A 24,374-nucleotide genomic window follows, 5' to 3' on the forward strand; every position below is an offset into this window, starting at 1 on the left:
GGGAGTTTTTGTTATGTGTACTGTTAAGATATAGAATCTTTCTTATCTTAAATTATTTTGGCCATTAATTTTCTTATAAGAAAGTTTTGTCTCAAGTTTGTTTGAACATGTTTTGTTTTTTTGTATTTTTATAATAAATTATGAGTGGATCTCTTGATTTGAAACTAAATGACCCCTGAGTCAGCTGCAACCACACTGTTTCTGCTTCCTGCTTGGGAATTCGGCAGGATGTGGGGAAAGGCCCTGGTCTATATGTCTCCAGTCAGAGGAGGGGTTGACCTCAGACCGTGGTCTTCACTGGACTATGCCCAGCAGAATCTGGCAACATCTCTCTACATCACTCCCCTCATCTCCCAAACCAGGACACTTGAAGCCACAGCTCCCGGGAGACCCAGATACTCAACATTCGAGGAGATCCAGGGCTCCTGGACAAGAGACAAGACAGCATTCTGCCTCTGAACATAGGATGGCATCTACCTGGATGAGGCCAATGCTTCTCTTCCTGAGGATCCAGACCTCCCTCAGTGTCCTGATGGGCTGCATCTCAGTGTATGGTGCTCTGTGAACTCACGCAGCATATTTGCCATGGGTCGGAGACATATATAGGACACACACACACACGCCATACATATTCATGCTATAAACATTTCAGACTCAGGTGTGTGCAAAACATCATCTCACACTTTGTATCTTCAGTAAACAGAAAATGTACTGCATTCGACGGGGCTAGCCCCATGAGGAGGGTTCCAAACTCTTCTCTCTTCCAAACGAGAGCAGAACACATGAAATATCCATTTCTCAGGAAAGAAGGCAACAGATGGAGAATGTGGATCAATGTGTGCGCCAAGTAGCTCCTGGTGTTGGACCCTGTGCTGGGGGTTGTGTCTGTTTCCTATCCACACCAGCTCTTTCACCCAGTGCTCTGTCCTTCTTTGAAGAGTGAGGCAGGGATGCTCAGAGAATGTAAAGGGCTTGCTTAAGGTCACACAGTTCATAAGTGTTGAAGGCTACCCCATAAAGATATTGAGCATGGTGGGGATATCACTGAGGCCATAGGATCCGGTAGCAGAGTGGACCCATTCCAGGAATCCAGGGATCCTGAGATGGGAAGAAGGAGACCATGGGGGCAAGGCAGAGGATCCCTGGGTCCCATAAAATTGGCTGCCTGACCAGAGGCTAGGGCCATAGCAGTGAGATGACTGATATTAGGGAGTATGCTATCTGAGAAGGAAGGAAGGAAGTCTGCCTCAGGCCTCACTAGGCACCTCCCACCCCAGACAGGCACATTTATCTTGGTGCTTGAACCATAGATGCCAACAAGGTGGCAGAGGGTGCACTGGCTGGCATCCCCTTTCCTCTTCCCTTGTAACTTGCCTCCTTCAGCCACTTGGCTGGCTCAGATGGCTGCCTGGAAGGCCTTACTCCCGGAGGCTGTGTTTTAGAGCTGGGGACCCCTCCAGGTGCAGTCTTGGGCCAACAGCTGGAAGTGGGAAGGCTTCTTTGGGAAAGAGGGCCCGGAAGTGTGGCTCTAGCCTGTGTTTTCAGTGGATGGGACTGGGGAAGAGGTGGCTGCAGCCAGGATGCTGTGAACCCTTGAACTTATTGCATCCAGGGACAATGAGCAGAAGTCCTTTTGTGAAGAAGGTGGAAGGGGTGACTTCTGGGGTGACATTTTGGAATCTCCTCCAGGGAGAAGTCCCAGCTGGGACAAGCTGGAGGTGGCTAAGGCCAGGGTTAAAAGTCATCACTTGTGGTGATCCAAGTGCCATGCTTGTGTGACCCTTTCTGGTCATTTTCAGCCACTTGAGTTTGGGTGTGACACAGGGTGTTGTTTTGCAAGGCTGCAACAGAATGGCCAGGGGGCAGGGAACTTAGGGTACTTCTGTGCGTGCAATGGAAAGGGTGAACAGTAGGAAAAGTGAAGATGATAATATAGCAGTGGAGATGGCAGTGGCAGAGAGATGGGTCCTGGGCTGAGTCTAAGTCATGCCTCCCCTAGAATTCCACACTATGTGACCATATTTATTCCGACACCAGTGCATGCAGGAGGGCTTGGGAACAGGAGATTTACTGACAGACAGCAGGGTCTGGAAGAAGAGAGGTTGGCAAAATATCCATTCTCCAGGCCAGCCCCACGAGGAGAGAAGACCACGGCAAGACATTTTCTGTTTTGTGCACTAAGTATCTTCTAGAACTTTATCTGACAAAAGAGCAGGCAGTAATTTTGAGGATCTCGATGTGTTGATGGATGTGAAGTACTTAGGACCGTGCTGGCAGTGGATGGATGCTAAGTTAGCTCTTGTTATGATTGGTATTATTTGTGAGTGTATGTGAGACATTCCCAGCAGTTGCCAGAAATATTTAATTAAGGAACCCTTTAAAAGGTTGCTGAGGTCCGACACTATGCAAGTGGGGGCCATGAGCCAGAAACTTTTTAATTTTAACGGGTAATATGACCCCATTTGTCCACACAGGCTGATGAGGCCCGGGTGAACTTGGGTTAGCGCACCAATAACAAACTCAATCATCTCTAGAGTATCTGTAGAGTGTTTAGCACCTACTGGGCATTGTACTCCTACATATAATATGTAGGTATAAAATATCTTTTAATTTTAACCTTCTGCAGCATAATTATTATTACCACCACTTTATAGATGGAGGGACAGGTTCCAAGAGATAATAACTTGCCAAGTGCACAAATCAAGCAAGAAGTGGGGCTAGGATTTGCATGATGGCATCTGGGATAATTAGGGAAGACGAAAAGGTCACCCAGAGAATAACAGGGTAGAAGCACTCGGAGCAGCTGGGAGCCTGGAGCCTCTCTTACTCTTGCTGTCGGAAAATTACGGAGCACCTGCTATGTGCCAGGTGCCAGACCAAGGGCTCTGAAGCTCAGGGTCACGGATCCTCACGTGTCTATGAGGCAGGGATCAGCCTACCAGCATTTTGTGATGAGGGAATGGAGGCTTTGAGAGGTTCAGGGGCCTGCCCAAGGCCACATGGCTGCGAAGTACAGAATGTGAGCCCGGGATGCAGTTCACTGGTCATCGAGACTGTGTGTGTCTACAGGGAGATGTTTATGGGAGCGCGGCTGTACCCATTCCTTCAGTCTGTCTTGGGCCACTTGAGTGCTGCAGTGGCAGCCCTGCGTGGTGGGGACAGAGGCCGGATGCCTCACAAGCCTAAAATATGAAGAAACCCGTGCTGAGTCCTGCTTTGACTGCTCTGCTTCAGCTTGCGAGGACTGACCCTCACAGGAAAAGGACAGAAGAGGAGCAGGGATGTGGCAATAGAAACAAGGTGTGAGCAGAGTGCCGGCCCCCGCGGTCTCCCAGGCTTGGGGCACATGGGAAGGAAAGACTAGGCCACCTGGAGGGCCACAGGGCTGGGAGGGGCTCTGCTGGTGACCCTGCCCTTGCCCTCCTCGAGGTCCCTCCCCTCCGCCAGGTCTTCCTGGCCCTGCCCTCCCTATGCTCGGGTGTCAGGGTCCTACCTGTGTAGTCGATGGCGAAGCCCGCGCTGCTCACGGATGCATCACTGCGGAAGGCCAGGAAGAGGCTGTTGCTGCTGCTTTCAATGCGGCCGGGAAGCTGAGAGCCATAGAAGCTTCCTATGAGAGGGCTGAGAGAGTCCCGTCCGTCGTAGATATGGAGGAAGTCATAGCCAGGCTCCAAGTTAAAGCTGGGGAACAAAAACATCCCGCCCCCACCCCACTAAGGTCAGAAAAGGCTCTTGCTGGGCCTTAGGCTCAATCGGGGGAGGGGGCCTCCCAGACATCGAGCCCTCCACCCCACTGGCGCCTGGCTCCTGACTCTTCCCGGTGGGAGGGAGAGCCGGAAGCCCTGATGGTCTCCCAGTCAGGCCAGGACGTGGATAAACCAGGCCTGGGGGCAGAGAAGACTGGTCTTCTTCTGGGCACTAAAGCCAATGCCCAGAAAGCTAGAGCTGAAAACCCAACACCCTTTTTTCTGAAAAAAAGTATTTTTAATTGAGATACATTTGACATAGAATATTATGTAAATTTAAGGTGTGCAACTTGTTGATTGGATACATTTTATCCTGTAATAGGATTGCCATAGTGGTGAAAAGTAGTCCCTCTATCACATCTCACATAGTTATCACTTCTTTATAGTGGTTGGAATAACTAAGATCTAGTCTCTTAGCAAGTTTGAAGATTATAATACAATACTGTTGTCTGAATTCACTACACTCTGCACAAAAGGAAAAACAAGTTACCAATTCTATATACTGAAGAGTCAGCCAGAGCAGGTAAGCTCTCTTATCTGCTTCCACTGGACTTTAGATTGTGTTAGTCTGCACCTCCTTTTCCAAGAGGGAAAGAGTCACCCAGGGGGCCATTCCCAGGTGGGGAGGGGTCTGTTTTCATGAAGAAGCTGGCTCTGTCCCCTCATCTCGGTGCCAGTTCCAGGCTCTTCTCAGATTCTGCTATCACCCCACTCCTGGCACCCACAGGTGTGCCTCTTTCTTAGTTATCTTGATGCTCATGGGGGAAAAAAAACTGAATAAAGAAATTAGCAAATTGAGTATTAGAGCCCTTGAATATCATCGATCCCACTGGTTTGGCTAGAGTGAAAATGATGGAAAATGCCAAGACCGGCAAGAATGTGGAGCCCCTGGAGCTCTCAGAGCCTGCTGGCAGGATGGTAAAGTTGCTTGGCCCCTTTGGAAAGCTGTTCACCTACTAGATCTGAACATATGCTGGCCCTATGAGGCAGTGACTCCATTCTTAGGTACACATCCAGCAAAGCCATGGATACTGGGTCAAGGGTACAAACATGAAAACAACAGAATGTGAGCGGAGAACAGATCTGGGACGCTAACTTGTTCAGAGCTGAGCCATGTGCTAGCATCCTCGGATACTCCACCTGGCTGGACTAAGAATGGGACAGCAGTTCCACTCTTTAGCTGAGACACGTGGCAGAGAGAGGGGGCCGTGACATCTCTAGGACAAAGTGGGTAGGGCTGGCAGAGAGATGGGATGGAGATCTGGGGGAGGGATCTGGTAGGGGAGCCGGATACATACTGGTCTCCTTCCTCCATGGCACCCTCACAATGGGGTCACCTGCTGAGGCATTTCCTAACTGCCTTGTCTATCCCTGTCTTCCTTTAGTCATCACATTTCGTCTGAGTGTGCTCAATGTACCAGGTGCTTGCAAGGTGCTCAGGACACAGGGCTATGTCTGACGCCATGCCTTCAAGATGGCGATGGGGCTGAAGGCAGCGACGGGTATGAAGACAGCAAAGCAAAGTACAAAGTCTGTGTGGGCACATGGGATCACAGCACAAAGTTCCTCGGGGAGGAGGAAATGAGACTTTCATGGAGGCCAAGTTGGTGTCAAGTTTTGGGAAGTGCAGAGACCCCTGATGGTTGGACAAGGAGGGAAAATGAAGTCTCCATGAAGGAAGCAGCAGAGGCGAGATCACAAGGGCAAGGAATAGTCTTGAAGCTGTGAGCAGCTCAGGCTGGAGCTCAGGGGTTAGGATGGGGTCGGGGGACTGGGTGGAGAGGGAGGCAGCAGCCAGATTGCTTGGACTGAAAAACCAAAGTTCTGAGTTTATAGGAAGAGGAAGCCACGACAGGACTTTAAAATAAGAGATCCATTTGTTTGTGTATTTGTTTTCAAATAGAGGTATGACTTATACACCATGAAATGATCAGCTCATAAATGTATCACCTATGGGTTTTGACACATGCATAGCAAGACCCAGGCCATTCCCACCATCCCCAAATGCTCCCCTTCCTAGTCAGTCTTCCCCAGAAGCCACTACTGAACAGATTTTTATCACCATTGATTCATTTCGCTCATCCCAAAATTTCATGTAAGTGGGATCCTACATTATGGCCTCTTTTGGGGCTGTCTTCTTCTGCTCAGTGTGATATCTTCGAAAGTCAGCCGTGTTGCCTGTATCAGTTGTTCACTCCTTTTTGTGGCTGAGTAGCATGTTATTGCATGTTCCCATGGAAGCTGAGGTGGTTGTTTTAGCATTTTCACATGACAAGATCACCGCTACAGCTAACTCAAGAAGAGGCTGGCATGAGGGGAAGATAGGGGCTGAGGAACCAGTCAGGAGACTATGGGAGTAGTTTGGAGGGTAAGTAGTGAGAGTTTCAACAGCACAGTAGCTCGGACGCTGGAGGAGAGGGGCAGATGTGAGGCTCCAGGCCTTGCTCACTAATGGAAGCAGCAGCTGCATGAAGGTGGCACTCCCCGGGGGTCAGGAGAGAGCTCTTCTGGGGCGGGGGCAAGTCATAGGCTCAGTTTTGTACATGCTGCCTCAGAGGCACTGTCAGTCACCAGACCCCCAACAGCTGGATAGGAGAGCCCACAGCTCAGAAGGCAGTCTGGGCTGTGGTAGCATGGAGTCCCCTGTTTCTAAGACTGAGGTGAAGCCATCGGAGCAGAGGAGCGGGCCCAGGAAGGGAGTGTGGATACGAAGAGAAAAGCCTCCCAATAGAGCCTGGCCAAGGAAGGCGGGGCATAACAAGGAAGCTGTGAAGTCACAGAAGAAGCGGGAGAACTGGAGGGGAGTAACTTCATGGAAACCAAGGAGAAAAAGCAGGGCAAGGATGGAGGGAGTGATCAAGAGGTACAGTGGGATAAAACATGGGAAGTGCCATTTTGTACGGCAACCAGGAGTTTGCTGGGGTCTCTGGTGGAAGCCTGCAGGCAGAACCCAGGTATCCGTGGTCTGAGTGTGAACAGGAGGCGAGGAAGTAGACACAAGCAGAGATGATTCTTTTGAAGAGTTTGCCTCTAAAGAGATAAAGGAGGCAGTGCGGGAGGCAGGCCAGGAGCTGGATGAGGGAGGACCTGAGACAAACCCGAGCCTGTTTGCACACTAGGGAGTGTGAGGAAAGGAGCCAGGTGAGAGCAAAGGGGGAAACACAGAGAGGTGGGGGGCGGAAAGGATCCAGCAAGGGTCTGCTTTTTGAATCTCAACATCTTCAGAGGAAAGAAGAAAGAAAGACAGGAAGGAAGGAGAAAGAAAAAAAGAAAGAAGGAAAGGAAGAAAAGAAAGAAAGAAAAAGAAAGAAAGAGAAAGAAAGAAAGAAAGAAGAAAGGAAGAAAGAAAGAAAGAAGAAGGAAGGAAGAAAGAATAATTGCTACTTCAGCAATTATAAGGATTAAATAAGATAATAATGTGTGAAGTCGAAGAGCACAGCACAGGGCACACAGGAAACATCCAATAAATGCTAGTTTCCCTCCTTTGGGCTCCCTCATGTGCTCCCAGCAGACCTGTGTGCACTCACCTGGAGACCCTGGTCTAAACCCCCCAGCTGCTCTGAGACCCTCGTCTCCCACCTGGGGGAAAGGTACATACATGTTAAATACCAGGGCGATGACGTAGTCCGGAGAGACAGTCACTTTCCAGTCACACTCCTTGCCTGGTGGGTAAGGTTCTGGGTAATTTGGTGATAAAATGACTCCTGATGGTCCTGTCAGGTCTCCACCGCAGGGAGCTGGGGAGAGAGGAAGACAAGGGTCAGGCCTGGGTGCTGGGGAGGCAAAGTGGAGGAGGGACTGAGTCTGGCAGATCTGAGCAAAAACCTGACTCTAAGGGCCAAGGGGAGGATGGGATGTAATGGGTGCAGAGTTTTACTTCCAAGTGATGGGAAAGTTTTGGAACAGAGGTGGTGGTTGTGTAACATCGAGAATGTACCAAATGCCACTGAATCATTCATTTAAAAAAAAAAAAGTGAGTTTTATGTTATGTGAATTTCACCTCAAGAAATTATTAAAATCAAAACCAAACGACCTGGTTCTGCCACCTCCTGGCCATGAGGCCTTAGGGAATTACCCTAACCTCTGTGGACCTCAGCATCCTTTCCCTATTGCAGGAAGAGGTACTATTTCCCTCATGGATGGAACTAAAGATGCTGGAGAGGTCTGTTAAAGCATCTGGAATACAGTAAATAATGATTATTTGGAGGCAGTTGATATTCCTCTTTTAGACATTTGAAATACACGGTCTCCTGCCACTGCCTCCTGTCCCGTTTCCAGGTGAGCTTTGGGGGTGCTGATCCGAGTTCTAGTGTGCTCGCCGTCAGGGGGGTGGAGAATACAGTCACGCTCACCTGCCAAGCGCGGCTAGCCTCCTCCCTGTCAACGCTCTTGGCCTCTGCCTGGAGCTGTAGATACTTTCCAAGTTTCCAGAAGACCTTGTCTAAGAGAGCGGGGGCACCTCACTTGGATGGAGATACGACAGAGCTCCATACATCCGTGGTGGTTCCCCACCCCATCCCCCTGAGATGATGGGCCTTTTAACAGGTAGGGAGGGGGCAAGTGGCCAGGTGAGGCAGCAAACAGCTTACCTGGAGCCCACTGGGGCACTTCCCAGATCTGCAGTCAGGGTCTCCCCTAGATGGCTGCCTGGGTCACTGCCCTGAAGCAGTGGGGTCTGATGAGATGGGGGCTGGAAAGTGTATGGGGTCATCCAGGAAATATGGTAGAGACTATTAATGGTTTGTTTTGAGAAACCCCACAGGGTGCCACTGGAGGTTGACGTCAAGTACATCAGCTGGGAGCCCACAAGAGTAGGAAAGCCATTTAAGGAGAAGCCAGAAAGTCTGAGACTGGACACAGAGGTGGGAGCCAAGGGTATGTCCAAGACCCAGCTCAAGAGCAGCCACAGTCTTGTTGCTGAGCTGAGCTTTACAGACGCATGCTGTAGCTTTCGCTCAGGGCAAGCCTTCGAAGGCTCGGTCAACGCCCACAGGGTCTTTTTAAAAAACAGTAGGCTTCAGGCTGGGCCATAACAGCCCTAATGTGGCTGAACACAGAGCCTGAGAGGTCCCAAGAGTAGTGGTTCCCCTCCACCCCCATGGAGAATATATCCCAAGTCCCAACTGGAACAAACACTCAAGGGGGCACTTACTCTACGTCTGACGTGACGCAGAGCATTCTAGATACCTCATCTCACTTTCCTCTCGCAACAACTCAGTGAGCTATGGATTCTTCTTCCTGGTTTAGAACCGAGAAGCCTGGGGCTCAGAGAGTTGAAAGACCCGCCCAGAGTCACTGAGACTCAACCTTCATCCGTCTGCCTCAAAAGGGCAGCCCTTTCACACTCTTCCTTTCTGCTCAGAATCTCCGGTGGCTGGGCAAGGGAGCAGCCCCCTCCAGGAGAGCTTCTCTGAGTAAGGATGGTTCCCTGCACCAGGGCTGCTTTGTGTCTGGCTTGCTTCTCCCCTGTGCCCTCTTGGAGAAGAGGGTTACATGAAGGCGACATGCTGGAGGCCTGTTCGATCTGGATAAAACCTTGAACTTAGCACAGTAGGACCCATTGTCCCATGCTCTGAGGGCCCAACCCTAGCAGCTGTCTGATGCAGCCTGGGTGGTCCCAGCTCCCTGGGGACCTTCCTAAAGGGGCACAGTGATGCCTCCGTGAGGGCAAAGGCCACTGGGTGTGAGCTTCCTCTGTGGCTTGGGGGTCTCTTCCCCTCAGTTAGCCAGGGATGGGGGTGACCTGGCTGTTTCTGAAATTGCCCCCATGATTCTTCCACCCACTCCCAAAGTGCTTGTGGTTTGTTTGGGTTCTAGGCCTCTGCCCTGGCTCAGTTCCCTTCCAGATGGCTCCCTGGCATCGGGCATTCAGGCATCTGCTTCCCACTCAGGACCCCAGCCTGGGCGTCATTCCCCTCTGCCATTTGTGTGTCAAGGCCTGGCCGCACTCCTAGCTGCTTGGCCAGCAGGAGTGTTCCCGCTGCTCATGGTTGGTGGAGAGATACGCAGAGGAAGGAAGTCCCTTCCCTTTCTAGGCCCCAGCACTAACCAGTAGGACAGTCGAGCTGCAGGAGACCAAATGAGGTCTTGGCAACATCCCAGCATCACCTGGTCCTTTTAGCAGATATTCACAGGGGTGGGAAGCCAGGTGGGAACTAGAAACCAGGTGTTGCTTCCATTCCAGGATGCTTGTCCCACACCCACGGTCATGCCCTGTCCCTCCCTACTGTGAGTCAGAAACAGAGGCTGGAGCCTATAAACCATGGAAGCCCAGGAGGGGGTGGTAGCAGACAGCTGGTCACCCCAGATGGCCAAAAAGTGGGCAGGCAGTCCTGCGAGGTGAGAGGTGTGAGAAATGCCGTCGAACTCGAAGTTACACAGTCCTGGGTTCCAATTCTGACTGTGCCACTTACTAGCTACGAGTTTGGGCAAGCTATCCCATCTCTCTGAGCCTCCACTTTCCCATATATAAAGTAAATAATAATAACAAAAAGAGTAAGGACAATAATAACTTCTAATGCCACACTGGGTTCACCGTGAGTCAGACATGGTCTTAGGCGCTCTACAGCATGAGCTTCTTTCCTCCTCAGAACAGGGTGATGATCTAGGTCCTCCTAATGCCCCTATTTTACAGGGGAGGAAAATGAGGCCCAGGGAGAGTCAGCAATTTGCCTAAGGTCACATAGCTTGTTGGGGTGAAGCCACCAGACTCGGTCGGTAGTTGAAATCCAGAACCTGAGCTCTAAACTTACCATCTGACGATTCCATTTGCAAGAATGCAGCTAAACCTTCTAGCCCGGTGCCTATCATGGGGATGGCGCTCAATAAATACTTGTTTTCTCCCTTTGCTTCCTCCCTATAATGAAGGGATATCAAGGCCAGCCAGACCAGTCATGGCAGACTGCCAAGGGAGCTGGAAATTAGGGGCTTGTCACTGGGATTTCCAGACTGTTTGAGAGAAGAGACAAAGACATTCATTTTGTTGCCCGAGGAACGTTTCCCCAAGCTGAGTACAGAAGAATGGGTAATGAAAGCTGAATTAACCTCTTTGCCCTGCTCGCTGCACATTTATTGCTCTCAACAGCTTAACACCGTGCAGCCCCCACTCCCTTCTCCACCTGGGACAGTCTTGTCTCAGGACCTGCTTTTCTGTAAGAGAAGCTAAGGAATCACAGCCCCAGAGAATGCTAAATTTGGACGGGGCCTCAGAGTTTATCTAACTCCCTCCTGGGACTCACCAGAATTCCACTGCCCCATTGGGATTCATGCTCAGGGAAGGGAGGTAAGTCCAAAAACTCAAGAGACGAAAACAAAGAAGGGAATAATGGGAGGGAGGGAGGGAGGAGGAAGGAAGGAATGAGAAAAGGAAGGAGGGAAATCAGTATTTCTTGAGATTTGGGTTAGTTTGTGTCCTTACTCCATGATGCCATGAAAGTATATTTAGTCTCACTTTATAGAATAGGAAACTGAGGCTCAGAGAGATGGAGCGGTTCTTCCAAGGCCACTGAACTAGTTAATGGCAGAGCCAGGATCTGAACCCAGATCTGTCTACTTCAGTACCCCACAATCTTTTGCACATACTATTCCATGTAACTGAGATCTGACCTGTTTTTGGAAGCCAAGAGTCAACCTTCTGTCTGCTATGTATTCATTCACCATGCTCCTACCGCATAACCCGGGTGACTCTTAATCACCTCTGAGAGACAGGATTTAGTGTCTCACCTTCAGCACCAGGCCTCAGAGCTTGGCCCACAAAGGCCAGTCCTCGGATGTCTGGACAGAGCCTCCCACTGAGCCTGAGTGGAAAGACATGCAGGGCATCACCAGGGTGAAGGCTGCTGGGCTGTGTCTTGGGAAGTCCCTGGAACCCATCCCCAGCACAGGAGCTAGTGTGGGAAGTAGGAAATTGAAAGGCTCTCCTTTCAGACTGATGTGGGTGTGAATCTTGGCTCTGCCAAGTCCCAGCTCTGTGATTTGGGCAAGATATCCAAGTTTATCTAAGTTTCAGTTCCTGAACTATAAAGTGAGGGAATGGTGCTCATTTCAGAGAGCTGTAGGGAAAGTTAAATGAGGTTGGGTAAGAAAATGTCCAGTGTGGGGCTAGCACACAGTAAGGGGACCTGGGGACCACTGCTTCTCTTCTAACACCCATCGTTGACTCGGGACATAAATGCATTCAGGACTTTGCCTGAGAAAAAGGGCCATGCAGCAATGAGCACCTGGAATGTTTCTATTTCTTTCTTTCTTCAAGTTCCTGCCTCCTCCCAGGCTCAAGGAGCTGGGGAACAGTATTATTACCCCCCGAACCCTTACAAGCTCTCTGACCGTGGGCAAGTCGCAGAGCTTCCATTTCTGCATGGCTCAAATGGGGAGATTTTTAAGAGTAAGGACAGATCGAGAGATCGAACACCCAGGTAACCAATAATTTGCTTGATAAAAGAAAGGGCAAGGTTCTTCCCTTTGCACCTGAGCCTGTGGATGCCTTTCTAGTGCTTTGGATATTAGAAAGGGCATTTTGGAACCTGCTGACCTCCCTCCCGAGCTGATCCATCGTCCTCCTTCCCACCTAAATAGCCTGATCCAGGGAGAAAAGAGGCAGACATGCCTGGCTTAGAAATTTTGGGGACCACTTTGGAGAGTGAAGAATTTGTCATGTGTAGACAGTAACTGTGAGTGTGTGAATGTGAGGGGGCATTTGTGTGCACATATTCACACAAAGCAGCGTAAACTTTGGGTTTTCCGATGCTACTGGCCAGCCTCTAGATGCAGCTGCCACTTAGGCCATGGGGTCTGGCACACACAAGCGGTGGGACCAGAGGGCAGGATTCAGCCTGTGGCTGCTTTGTACCAATGCACGTGGGCGGACTGGGCTGCCAGAAGAATCTGTTCTCGATCTTCACACAGCTGATCTCCGCGCTCCCCTGCAGTGCATAGCCAGGGTCACACTGGAACACCGTGGAGTCTCCGGCTTCCCAACTGTCGCCACTCCGGCTCCCGTTCTGTGGGACCCCAGGGTCGTTGCAGGACGTGGCTGTAGACACTGGGAGAACAGAAGAACAAGTGGGGTTGCCTAGAAGTCTGCCAGCCAATGAGGCTCTCAGCCCATCACCCTCGTTGTCATCACCGTGCCCACTGCCAGGGCCACAGCCACAATCTCTGTCACCTCCCACTGGTGTCACTGGCAACAGGGCCACCATTTCATTTCTGTTCTCACCCTCATCTCTGTCACCACTGGGGACCACCATCAGAACCATTACGAGAACCTTCACCACCGCTGGCATTCACCTGTCACGAGGTACCATGAGTTAGGTGTGATTGCACAGCTGTGATTATAGAAGAAGTGAGCTGGGATCAATACCCGCCTTGTTGCAGAGATAAGCAGACAAGCAGGGTCTGCCAGTGGGTTGGGAGCTGGTCTCCCTGCAAGCCGAGCAGTGGATGTTAACAGGCATAGGGAGAACTGCAGTCAGGTGAAGGCAAATGCCCAACACCACATTGGCCCGGAACCGGAGGAAAGTCTGAGGTGTGTAGAAAGGGACAAAGTAGAGTTTAAAGTAAACATTCATAGCTGAGATGTAGTCAACGTTAAAAAACCTCAGGAATGTGGGAGACGTTTGCTGTCTGATACCTAACTTAGTGTCGGACAGACCATGTGCTTTAAAAGTGAATGTCAAATAATGGAGGGAAGGAGTAAATGAATAAAAGAATGAATGAGCAGATGCATCATGAGAAAAGGAAATGATAGAAGAGAAAGTCCAGAGAAAGAATCGGGACAGCTGCAACCAAGGTCATCCTCCAGATTCTGGGCGGCAGGCTCCAGGGACAGGAGCCCCTGGAGGCCACAGGATCTGTAATATTCATTGGCTTGGAGGGTCAGATTCCCCCACCCCCAAATTTTGGGGAAAAATAGCATGCACAAAACTAAATGAATTTATTGTGGAGTAGAATGTAAAAGTCATATGAGTTCTTCAGCAAAAACATGAAGCCTCAAAGAGACTGTAGCCTCCTACAGCTTTCAGATCCACAGATGGATAGACATTCACTCTCTTCTGCTCTGAGGAGGACGTCAGTGGAAAAACTCGAGAAGCCTGAGCCCAGGGCAACTGTACACACTAATATCACCAACTGTAAGATCTAGGATTGTGTGAACGAGTCTGAAGTTATAGCATCTGATACCTCATACCCAGTAACGATATACGAGAAACTAGGGCTCACAGTCAGATCTGTTTCTATGCCTGCTCGTGTAAATAAGTTTTATTAGAATACAGCCATGCTCATCTGTTTATATATGCTATACTATACCCAGCTACATCTGTAAAATCTTCCAACACAGCAAGCTCAGGTCCCTCCCTGCTTCTCCCACTCCCCAGGGCCTTTGCACCTGCTGGTCCTTCCACCTGAAGCGATGATGCCGCAGACCTTCCTAAGTCAGCTCCATATTGTCATTCAGTTTTTAGCTCTTGAATCACCTCCTCAGACAGGCCTCTCTAACCACCTTCTTCTGGGCTCATCCCTTGACCCCCCTGCTATTAATTTGGTCACATTCTCCTCTTTTGTTCTTTTCATTGCACAGTCTGTAATACTCTTGCTAATTCATTTGTCTCTTTATTGTAATATCACTTGTGCATCTCTGCGGGAACAGAGACCTCGGCTGTTTTGCTTCCAACTGTATCCCCGGGGCCTAGAACATTACCCAGCACACAGCCATGCTCAGTAAATATTTGTTGAATGAATAAATAAATGAACAAATCATCACCATCTGACACTTACTGAATTTATTTATAACGTCAAAGAAGAATCAATCTTCTTCCTTCCCAATTAAAAACAGACTTAGCTTTCATCTCTAGCTTTACAGTGCACTGTACACATGTAAATGATTCTCTGAAAGAAAAATAGCTCCCTGTTCTGACCATACTCAGAAAGATTATTTATGTAGGAGGTGACAGAGTGCAATGATGAAGAGCCTGGGTCTGGGAATCAGACATGGGGGTTCTGATCCAGTCTCTGCTGCTTATTAACTAGATGACCTTGTATGAGAAACCTCCCTGGACCTCAGAGCCACGTCTGCAGCACGGATTAAATAATGGCCACCATACTCGAAGGCTTCTGTGAAAATTACTAGCAGAGTGCTTAGGGTGGTGCCGGCTCAGCGGGCGGCGTCCCTCTCCTTCAGTGTCCCCCTAACCCTCTTTGTTCCCACTTTCCCTCTTTAATGCTCCTGAATTTGAGCTGCCTGGCAAAGCCCTGGGAAAAGGCTGGATCTGCGTGGTTCAGACAGGATGTTAGATGTTACACAGTCATGTTTACTCAATAAAGCCAAGCCTGCACTAATCGTCTCTGGCATTTCTGTACAATCCCCCGTCAAACACACACTATAAAGTTAACCTGGGGCGAGCCACGTGGCCTTCCCTAGAGGAGTCCTGGTATTTGCTAACTGAGGACAGCAACAGGGAAGGTGACCTTTCCTGAACCTTGGTTACACCCGGACCCTGGGCCAGGTCGTCTTGGCCTTTCTGGAGTCCAGGCTAGGTAGCTTTGCCCATGCCCCTCTCCACGGACCTAAGCGATGGTCAGGGCAGCTTGCCTCTGGGCATCCACGAATTAGAGAAAACCATGCGCTCATGTGCACAGGTGTCCACGTGCCTGCTTTCCCAGTAAGCAGTGAGTTAAACCGCCACTGCATGTGTGGGCCGTGGAGGAGTCTGAGCGGCAGGACGTGGCAAGGGTCGGCTACCTCCAGCACAAGGCAGGGTGTCTGGGATTGACAACGCACCGAAGAAACCGAAGTAAAGTGCTCGCTGTGCCACAGGCCATGGCAATTTATTCTGAATGGGGAGGAAGTGGCATCTGACACGCACCTCGAAGGATGAATAGTCCTTCTATGGGCTGGACAATGCGTGAGGAAGCACCCGGAGCTGCTGGGCGAAGGTGCGGCTCGTGACAGTGCCCAGGGATGCTGTCCCATGTGGCCATGCTGACAGTGCACAGGAGGTCAGATAGCGCAAACCCACAGGGGAATTTGTCAGAGCAATTAAGAGGGTTTTTCTTTTTTTTTCTTTTTTTAAAGCCATAACCATTAGCTTGGGCACAGTCAGAAAAAATACATGTCTGGTTTAATTATTCATAATACTCCTTTCCCCAGAGAGTGGACTGAGCTGTCTCTTTAGCATTCCACTCTCCTCACTGCTTACAGATCCTTTATGGCTTATCCCAGCAGTCTCCAAAGTCTGTTCCATAAAATGCTAGTCTCTTGAGATGGTCTAAGAAAAAGTCCTCCATGGTCAATTATATTTGGGAACTGTGACCTACTAGATAGACACCTTCTGAATTCACCCGCTATATTAGCATACCAAAAGTTCTCAGAGGTCCCAAGTTACAGATAGCCTCTTTAGGTTTGCCTTGACCTAAGACCGTGCAACGTTCTTTCTCCAGCAACATCAGCCAAGAGTCCGTGGAACTCCAGGGAGCAGATGTAGGGAAATGCTTATCTAAAAATGACTCCCTTGTTGCCCCATGGTGGGACCTAATCTTAGATGAGCTCACTGTTACCCTGTGGTCCCCAGAGACTCTCCATGGGCAAACGGGTACCAGGATTCCATGTAAGAAGACTCCCAGTGAACCCTGCAAGGAGCTCTTCCTCACCAGGCTAGAAGCTTGCATGAGTGTTAATCGGGCAAGTTAATGGGTATAAAGGAACATAATCCTGGAGGCTCTCATCTGCCCTACAGACTGTTGAATGCTCATCTCCACGGAGAAAACAGATGTGCACAAGAGCTAGAGGCAGGGTCTATAGCCCCATTCCAGCCCACCTGGTACCGGAAATATACTCAACCACTCTTAGCTAATAAACCACCAAGGGGAGACTGTGGAGGCAAAGCCGTGGCATGGGTACCACATGGGCTTGCTTCGTAATCACCATGACAACCCCCCCACACACACTCTGGAGTAAGGACATGGTAATGAAGACAGCTGCTGTATAATAAACATAAGCATAAACCAAGGCAGAGTCACTTGTGCAGGGAGATGAGTGATGGAAGAGGCACTTCAGAGGAGATGAGATGATGCATCACAGGGGGAGGCAGGACCAACACATGAATTATCTAATACCGGGACTCGGATGTGTGAGCATTGCCCATTTTTGGTAGCTCTATGTCATGCTCCTCCATAATTGGCTACTAGAGTGCATAATTAATTGAATTTAGATCATTTGTATTTGGCTCCCGGTCCTTCCTGGGACCCGCACTAGACTAAGAACCAGAGTGTGCGGCATGTCAGAGTGGCTGTTCCATAACCGAGCCCCATACCACCGTCCACAGGGGCCTGCGTGCCTTCTTCTATGCTCCCCGTGTTTCACACTGCACGTTCTGGAACCTTTCATCCTGCCTCTGCACTTGTGCACATGCTCTTCACACCTAGGGCACCACTTTCTTTCTTTTTTCTCTAACAGGGATCCACAGACTCCCCCCTCCCCCCAAGTCCTACTACGTGGCCCTTCCCACCCCATGGAATCATCAACTGCTCCCTGCTTGAAACACAGTCTTTCCCTCTGTTACTGCTGCTCCTCCTGCAGGGCTGAGCATGGGCTCCGTGTTTTCTGGAATATCTTTTCTTCCTGGTGCTCCAAGGTGAGCACGATAGTTTATATTCCCCACCCCACCCCGGTACTCATCAATTTGCATGTTAGTGTCTCTGAAGCTGCTTGTCTTTCCCTGCAGAGTAAGCCCAGCACAGATATTTGAACACAAGTGCTAACCAGGTGCCAGGCACACAGCCCCTGCTCAGTGGCTCTCTCTACAAGAACAGAGGGCTGGAGGAAGGGAGGGCAAGGAGGGGTGGGGGCTGCTGTCATGCCGCAGGACAGATGGACAGGGGTGGGCATGAAATGAGCATAGACCTGAGAAATGAATGGCAAATCCCTGCTTGCTGGTGAAGAAGTCGGTGCTGAACTGCAGAACGACCGAGTTGAAGGTGCTGTGCAGGTCCTTGGGCAGGGCCGCGCCGCTGAGCTCCTTCAGCAGGACCCCACTCTCCACAGGGCCATCCCAGATGCGCAGCACGTCGTGGACCTCCTCTGTGTCAAACACCAGGAAGTGGAGCCTGAACAGAGAGAAGAGGAATGTGGTCATCCTGGGCTCAGCGCCTTCTTCCCAGGGGCTTCAGGTCAGAGGAGGTCGGAAACCCAAGAAAGATTTGCCAGAAGGAAGAGAGCAGTGTCCAGTGGCACCCTCTCTCATGGCTTCCAGCCGGCCTGCCCCTCCCACTAGGGGTCCCTAACAGCCGGGACAGGGGTGGGGGGCGTGTAGGTTTTGTGCACCTTGTTGATCATCCTGGGTTTTATGTTGCCACTGTTGAACCCCACCCATCTCTTCACTGTCCACCACGGTCCCCAGACTTCCTCCTGAGTCCACTATCATTCTAGATTGTGATGGAGACGCCAAGAAGGCATACACCCAGGCAAAATCCCAGAAAGCCATTTTGTGGCTATTGACAAACTGATTCTAAAGTTCATATGGAGGGGAGAAAGCCCCAGAACAGCTACATGATACAGAAGGAGGACAAGACTGGAGACTGACTGTACCCGATGTCAAGACGTAATGACAAAGCTGCAGTAATCAAGGTGGTGGGTATTGGCGAAAGAACAAAGAGATCCATGGAACAGAATAGAGAACGCAGAGACAGACTCACAGAAATACAGTCAATTGATCTTTGACGAGGTAGCAAAGATAGTCTTTCCAACAAATGGCACTGAAACCGCTGGACACACACATGCAAAAAATGAATCTAGCTGTAGACTGAGTCCCTTCATAAAAGTTAACTCCAACTGGGTCACAGACTTAAATGTAAACATAAAACTATAAACTCCTAGAAGACGTGGGAGAAACCCTACACGACCTTGGGTGTGGGGAAGACATCTAGATACGCCAAAGGCATGATCTGTGAAAAAACCCAACTGATCAGCTGGGCTTTATTGAGATTAAAAATTTCAGTTCTGCAAAAGACAATGTCAAGAAAATGAGCAGACAAGCCATGGACTGGGAGGAAATATTTTCAAAAGACATAATTTGATAATGGACTGTTACCCCCAATACACAAAGAATTCTTAAAACTCAACAATAAGGGGCGCCTGGGTGGCTCAGTGGGTTAAAGCCTCTGCCTTCAGCTCAGGTCATGATCACGGAGTCCTGGGATCGAGCCCCACATCGGGCTCTCTGCTTAGCAGGGAGCCTGCTTCCCTTCCTCTCTTTCTGCCTGACTCTCCGCCTACTTGTGATCTGTCTGTCAAATAAATAAATAAAATCTTAAAAAAAAAAAAAACAAAAAAAAACAAAAAAAAACTCAACAATAAGAAAACAAGTAAGTCTGCTTAAAAAGTGGGCCAAAGACCTTGCCAGACGCCTCACCAAAGATAGACAAATGGGGAATAATCACATGAAAAGACACCCCACATCCTGTCATCGGGGAAATGCAAATGAAAGCAGCAATGAGATACCACTACATGCCTATGAGAATGGCCAAAATCCAGAACATAGACACCACCAAGTGCTGATGGGGAGGGAAACAGGAACTCTCACACACTACTGGTGGGAATGCAATATGGTAAGGCCACTTTGGAAGACAGTTTGGCCATTTATGGCCAAAGTAAATCTATAGAATGTACACCATCAGAGTGAACCCTGATGGAAATTATGGACTTTGAGCAATAGCGATGTGTCAGTGTAGGCTCACCACTTGTAACAAATGTCCCACCCTGGTGGGGGGTGTGTTTCTTGGGGAAGCTGTGCATGTGACGGGGCAGGGGGCAAATGGGAAAGTTTTGCATCTTTGTCTCAATTTTACTCTGAACCTAAATCTGCTCTAAGAAACTCGGCCTTAGAAAAAGGGGTGTGGGGATAAAGGTAAGGGGTGTGTTGTGGGGTTTGAGAGGCTGATCCAGTTGTGGAGGGGGGTGGTGAGCCTACATCTTGGTTTCCAAGAACAGAACTTGGGACACTGGCTACACACAGGCTTGGCTTAGATAATCCTTGGGGATCTGAGGAGGCCAGGCAGGGTTTCCACATGAGGGGGCGGGCTGCCTGCAGGCCACAGACAGAGCTCTTAGGGCAAAGTAGCTGAGTAGGAACCCTGAATTCTCCCAGCACAAAGAGGTTCTGGCTGCCAAAGCTATTTGACTACCAGCCTTTCTCTCCTAATCAAATTTTTATTTTGGAACAATTTTAGACTTACAGAAAAGTTGCAAAGTTAATATGGAGAATTCCCATAGACCCCTCACCATTTTTCTCACTGTTAATGTCTTATGTTTCCCAGGTGCATTTGTCACAACTGATGAACCAACTTGGATGCATTACTATGAACTCACCTCCATGCCTCATTTGAATCTCACCAGTTTTTCCACTGATGCCCTTTTTCTATTCCAGAAGCCAATCCATTTATCACTATCTCCTTTTATTTTTTTTTATTTTTTTTTTTAAAGATTTTATTTATTTATTTGACAGACGGAGATCACAAGCAGGCGGAGAAGCAGGCAGAGAGGAGGAAGCAGGCTCCCCGCTGAGCAGAGAGCCTGATGCGGGGCTCGATCTCAGGACCCCGAGATCATGACCTGAGCCGAAGGCAGAGGCTTTAGCCCACTGAGCCACCCAGGCGCCCCCACTGTCTCCTTTTAAAAATATCTTTTTAGGGGCACCTGAGTGGCTCAATCGGTTGAGCATCTAACTCTTGGTTTTAGCTGAGGTTGTGCTCTCTTGGTCCTGGGGTTGAGCCCCGCAGTGGCTGGCTTGGTGTGCTCAGCGGGGAGTCTGCTTCCCCTCTCCCTCTCCTTCTGCCCCTCCCCTCTCAAATAAATAAAATAAAATCCCTAAAAAGTATATTTTTAAATTATAAAAATAAGACATGCTCAAGGCAGAAAAAGACAAACAATATATAGATGTACTGAATTTTTTAAAAAGTCTCTTACACAAACCAATCTGTTCTCCAAAGCTTTTCACTTGATATTAGTCTTGCTGCATATCATTCCAGACTTTCTTTCAGTGTGCACACAGTGTGCACTCCCCAAATGGGACCATATTTTACAGAATTTTAAGTTACTTTTTTTTGCTTAAGACTGTTAGGGACATAATACATATATTTCATTTTTTTTCCTACAAAAAATGGACACTGTTGTATTTCACTATCTCACATAAGACTGCAAGGAACATTCCCATAGCTTTGCCCATTTCTGTTAACATCTCAGTCGACTGTTGGGAGGAATTCGGAGGGTGGGGCATGAGTATACACTTAAAAATCTTTTATAAATGCTGTTAAATTATTCTCTTAAGTGATTGCATCAGTTTACATTCCCACTAAACAGTATCAGTGTGACTCCTCTCTCTAAACTTCACCTCATCAACATCAGATATTTAAAATACTTGCCCATCTGCTAAACCAAAATGGAATCTCACTGGTGTTTTGGATAATTTAAGTTACGTGCATATTAAATGTGTATCTTTGTTATATTTTGTTATAAGCATATCTTTGCATATATTTATTGCCCACTTACATATCTTCATAACCTTTAGACATCTTAACAGAGTTATTTGTCTTTTAAAATTCTATTTACAATTATACTTTTTATTCATTATTTTTATATATTTTTATTATTTCTCTTTTAAATATTGCTAATATTTTCTCCTAGCAGCTGTGTCTTTTTGCCCTTTAAGTTTTGTTTTTGGTGCCTATTTTGGTGTAGGACTTATTTATTTTTTTAAGATTCATTTATTATATATAGAGAGAGTAAGTGGGAGGAGGGGCAGAGGGAGAAGAAGAAAAATCCTCAAGGAAGGAAAAATCCTTTTCCTTGGTGAATGCAGAGCCTGACATGGGCTGGATCCTAGGACCCTGAGATCATGACCTGAGCCAAAATCAAGAGTTAGATGCTTAACCGACTGAGCCACCCAGGTGTGTCTGGACTTAAGTCATTTTATGTAACAAATATGCTAATCTTTTCCCTTAACGATACTGAGGGCAGGGCGCCTGGGTGGCTCAGTTGGTTAAGCATCTGCCTTCAGCTCAGGTCATGATCCCAGGGTCCTGAGATCAAGCCCCACATTGGGCTCCCTGCTCAGCGGGGAGCTGGCTTCTCCCTCCGCTTGCTGCTCTCCCTGCTTGTGCTCTCTTCTTCAAATAAATAAAATATATTTTTTTAAAAAAAGAGATAACTTGGGGCACCTGGGTGGCTCAGTGGGTTAAGCCTCTGCCTTCGGCTCAGGTCATGATCTCAGGGTCCTGGGATCGAGCCCCGCATCGGGCTCTCTGCTCAGCGGTGAGCCTGCTTCCCTCTCTCTCTGCCTGCCTCTCTGCCTACCTGTGATCTCTCTCTCTCTCTGTCAAATGAATAAAAATTAAAAAAAAAAAAAGAGATAACTTAAAAAAAAAAGATACTGAGTGTCGTGTTATGCTTGGGCAAACCCTCTTCTTCCCACAAGATTAAAAAGCCAAACTTGAGTATTTCCCCAGATCTTGTTAGTTCTATTTTTTGAGGTTTATAGGTTCATTATGTTTCCAGATGGACACTCAACTCTCCTACCACTGGTGTAAAATAGCCTCGTCCATGGTTTTTTTTTTTGTTTTTTTTTAGATTTTTTTTTTATTTATTTATTTGACAGAGAGAGATCACAAGTAGGCAGAGAGGCAGGCAGAGAGAGAGGGGGAAGCAGGCTCCCTGCTGAGCAGAGAGCCCGACGTGGGGCTCGATCCCAGGACCCTGGGATCATGACCTGAGCCAAAGGCAGAGGCTTTAACCCACTGAGCCACCCAGGCGCCCCGCCTCGTCCATGTTTTGACTATCAAAATGCTCTGTTTACTTCCTCCCGAGCATTTACTGCAGTCTATACTTACTCATTTGTTTACTACCTGTCTCCCCAACTAGAAGATAATTTTCATGAATGGGGGACCAGGGGCTATTCACTCTGGTGGCCTCAGAGCCTATGACGTGCCTGACACTTTGGATGGTGCCCACGAATGTCTGGGGAATGAAGACAGTTGTCACTGTATAATCCAGGCTCCCCTCATGGATATGAAACATCATTTTGGTCATGACTCTGATTCTAGACACCCTCCTTATCTCCAAGACTCCCTCCTTGGTCTCTACAGATGCTACTTGTTGTACCACAAACACACCTCCACAACTTACTTCTGTTTTCATATTTCATATTCTTCCAGGGCAAATCCCCCTTCATTTTTTCTCCCCCAAATTTCTTAGCTATTTTCCCAAATTTATCCTTTGAGATGAACTTTATAGTTATCAAGTTCCAAAAAAAACCTCACTGATACTTTGATTGGAATTGCACACATGTATTGATTCATTTGGGCAAACCGATAGCTTTATGTTATTTTTCCCCAGCCAGGAACACTGTAGGTATCTTAACCTATTCAGGGCTTTGTTCATGTGTCTTGGTAACATTTCATGGTTTTCTTCTTTGTTATGTTTTTCTTTTTGCATACTTCTTATTAAATTTTTTATTCTATTATGAATGAGATCTAATTTTTATTTGTGTATTTGTTGTTGGGTGTGTGTGCATGTTTTTTCTTTTTAGTTACCAGGTAGTTTTACTAGGATTCAAGTGAATCTCCTGGATTTCCCAAGCAAACCCTTTTATAGATAGAGGTGCAGGTCCGCCACACCAGAAGCTGTGTGGGTGCTAGTTCCCCTGGCAGGCATCCCCTCTGGGGGGTTCTGGCAGAGTAAAGACAGATGGGCTTCCCTTCCAGGCATTCAGCAGGAAACAGACTGGCAGTCTGGGGCCCCACACTTGATTGGAAAGAGGAAGTGGGAGCTTCCCAGGAAGCAGAGCCAACAGGCATACCCACTGCCGTGCCAAGCTGCATCCTTCCTTTTCTGCTTTCTCCGTGATACTCAATGGATGCAAAATTGGCCTTAACCACAGGAGCAGACCAGGAGGTAAGCTGTGTGGTGTGGCTGGATGCGTTCTCAGAAAAGAGAGGCTCTCAGGGGCTGGACTTGTCAGGGAGGGAGGGAGGAGATGAGACTTGAAGTTTGTATGGTATGAAAGGGAGTGGGTTTTCTTTGCATTAATAACATGAGACAAGGGGCGCCTGGGTGGCTCAATTGGTTAAGGGTCTGCCTTTGGCTTGGGTCTGTGATCCCAGGGTCTTGGGATCGAACCCTGCATTGGGCTCCCTGGTGAGCTTCTCGTTCTCTCTATCCCTGCTCATGCTCTCTGTCACTATCTCTCTTTCTCTCTCTATGTCAGATGGATTAAAAAAAATTGTAAAGAAAAATAACATGAGACAAGACCCAGAGGTGGAGCAAGGTGAAGGGGCCAGGAAGAAAGGTGATTCCCACACTGGAGTCCAAGTGGCGTCAGGAGGTCACAGACAATAGAGCTGGGCTGAGAGTGGGAAGATCATGAGGACCCAGAATTAGCTAGAGGAATCTGGGTTTTGTCCCCTTTTAGTTAAGAGACCCACTGAGGTCCCAGAGGGTAAATAACTGAAGGAGTGAGTGAATGAATCCATGAATGAATGAATGAAATTCCAGCAGGAACCGTCTGATAGGAAGCTGTGGAGAGAGAATATGGAGGAATGAAATTCCACGAGGAACTGTCTGATAGGAAGCTGTGAAGAGAGAAT

The 24,374-nt window shown here is 48.5% G+C and overlaps 1 protein-coding gene across 1 annotated transcript in view; it reads right to left on the reverse strand.

Moving 5' to 3' along the window:
• Nucleotides 1-24,374, reverse strand: part of LOC111143057 (CUB and Sushi multiple domains 2) — a 614,630-nt gene that overhangs the window by 127,264 nt on the left and 462,992 nt on the right. The window contains exons 26-29 of the mRNA XM_022496499.1: nt 17,641-17,843; nt 12,595-12,786; nt 7,345-7,483; nt 3,494-3,681 (exon numbers count right to left, since the gene is read on the reverse strand). Of these exons, the coding sequence (XP_022352207.1) occupies nt 3,494-3,681; nt 7,345-7,483; nt 12,595-12,786; nt 17,641-17,843 (722 nt within the window). The remainder of the gene's footprint in view (nt 1-3,493; nt 3,682-7,344; nt 7,484-12,594; nt 12,787-17,640; nt 17,844-24,374) is intronic.

This window comes from Enhydra lutris, unplaced genomic scaffold, assembly GCF_002288905.1.
Source record: "Enhydra lutris kenyoni isolate GAN:26980312 unplaced genomic scaffold, ASM228890v2 scaffoldscaffold9, whole genome shotgun sequence".
NCBI lineage: Eukaryota > Metazoa > Chordata > Mammalia > Carnivora > Mustelidae > Enhydra > Enhydra lutris.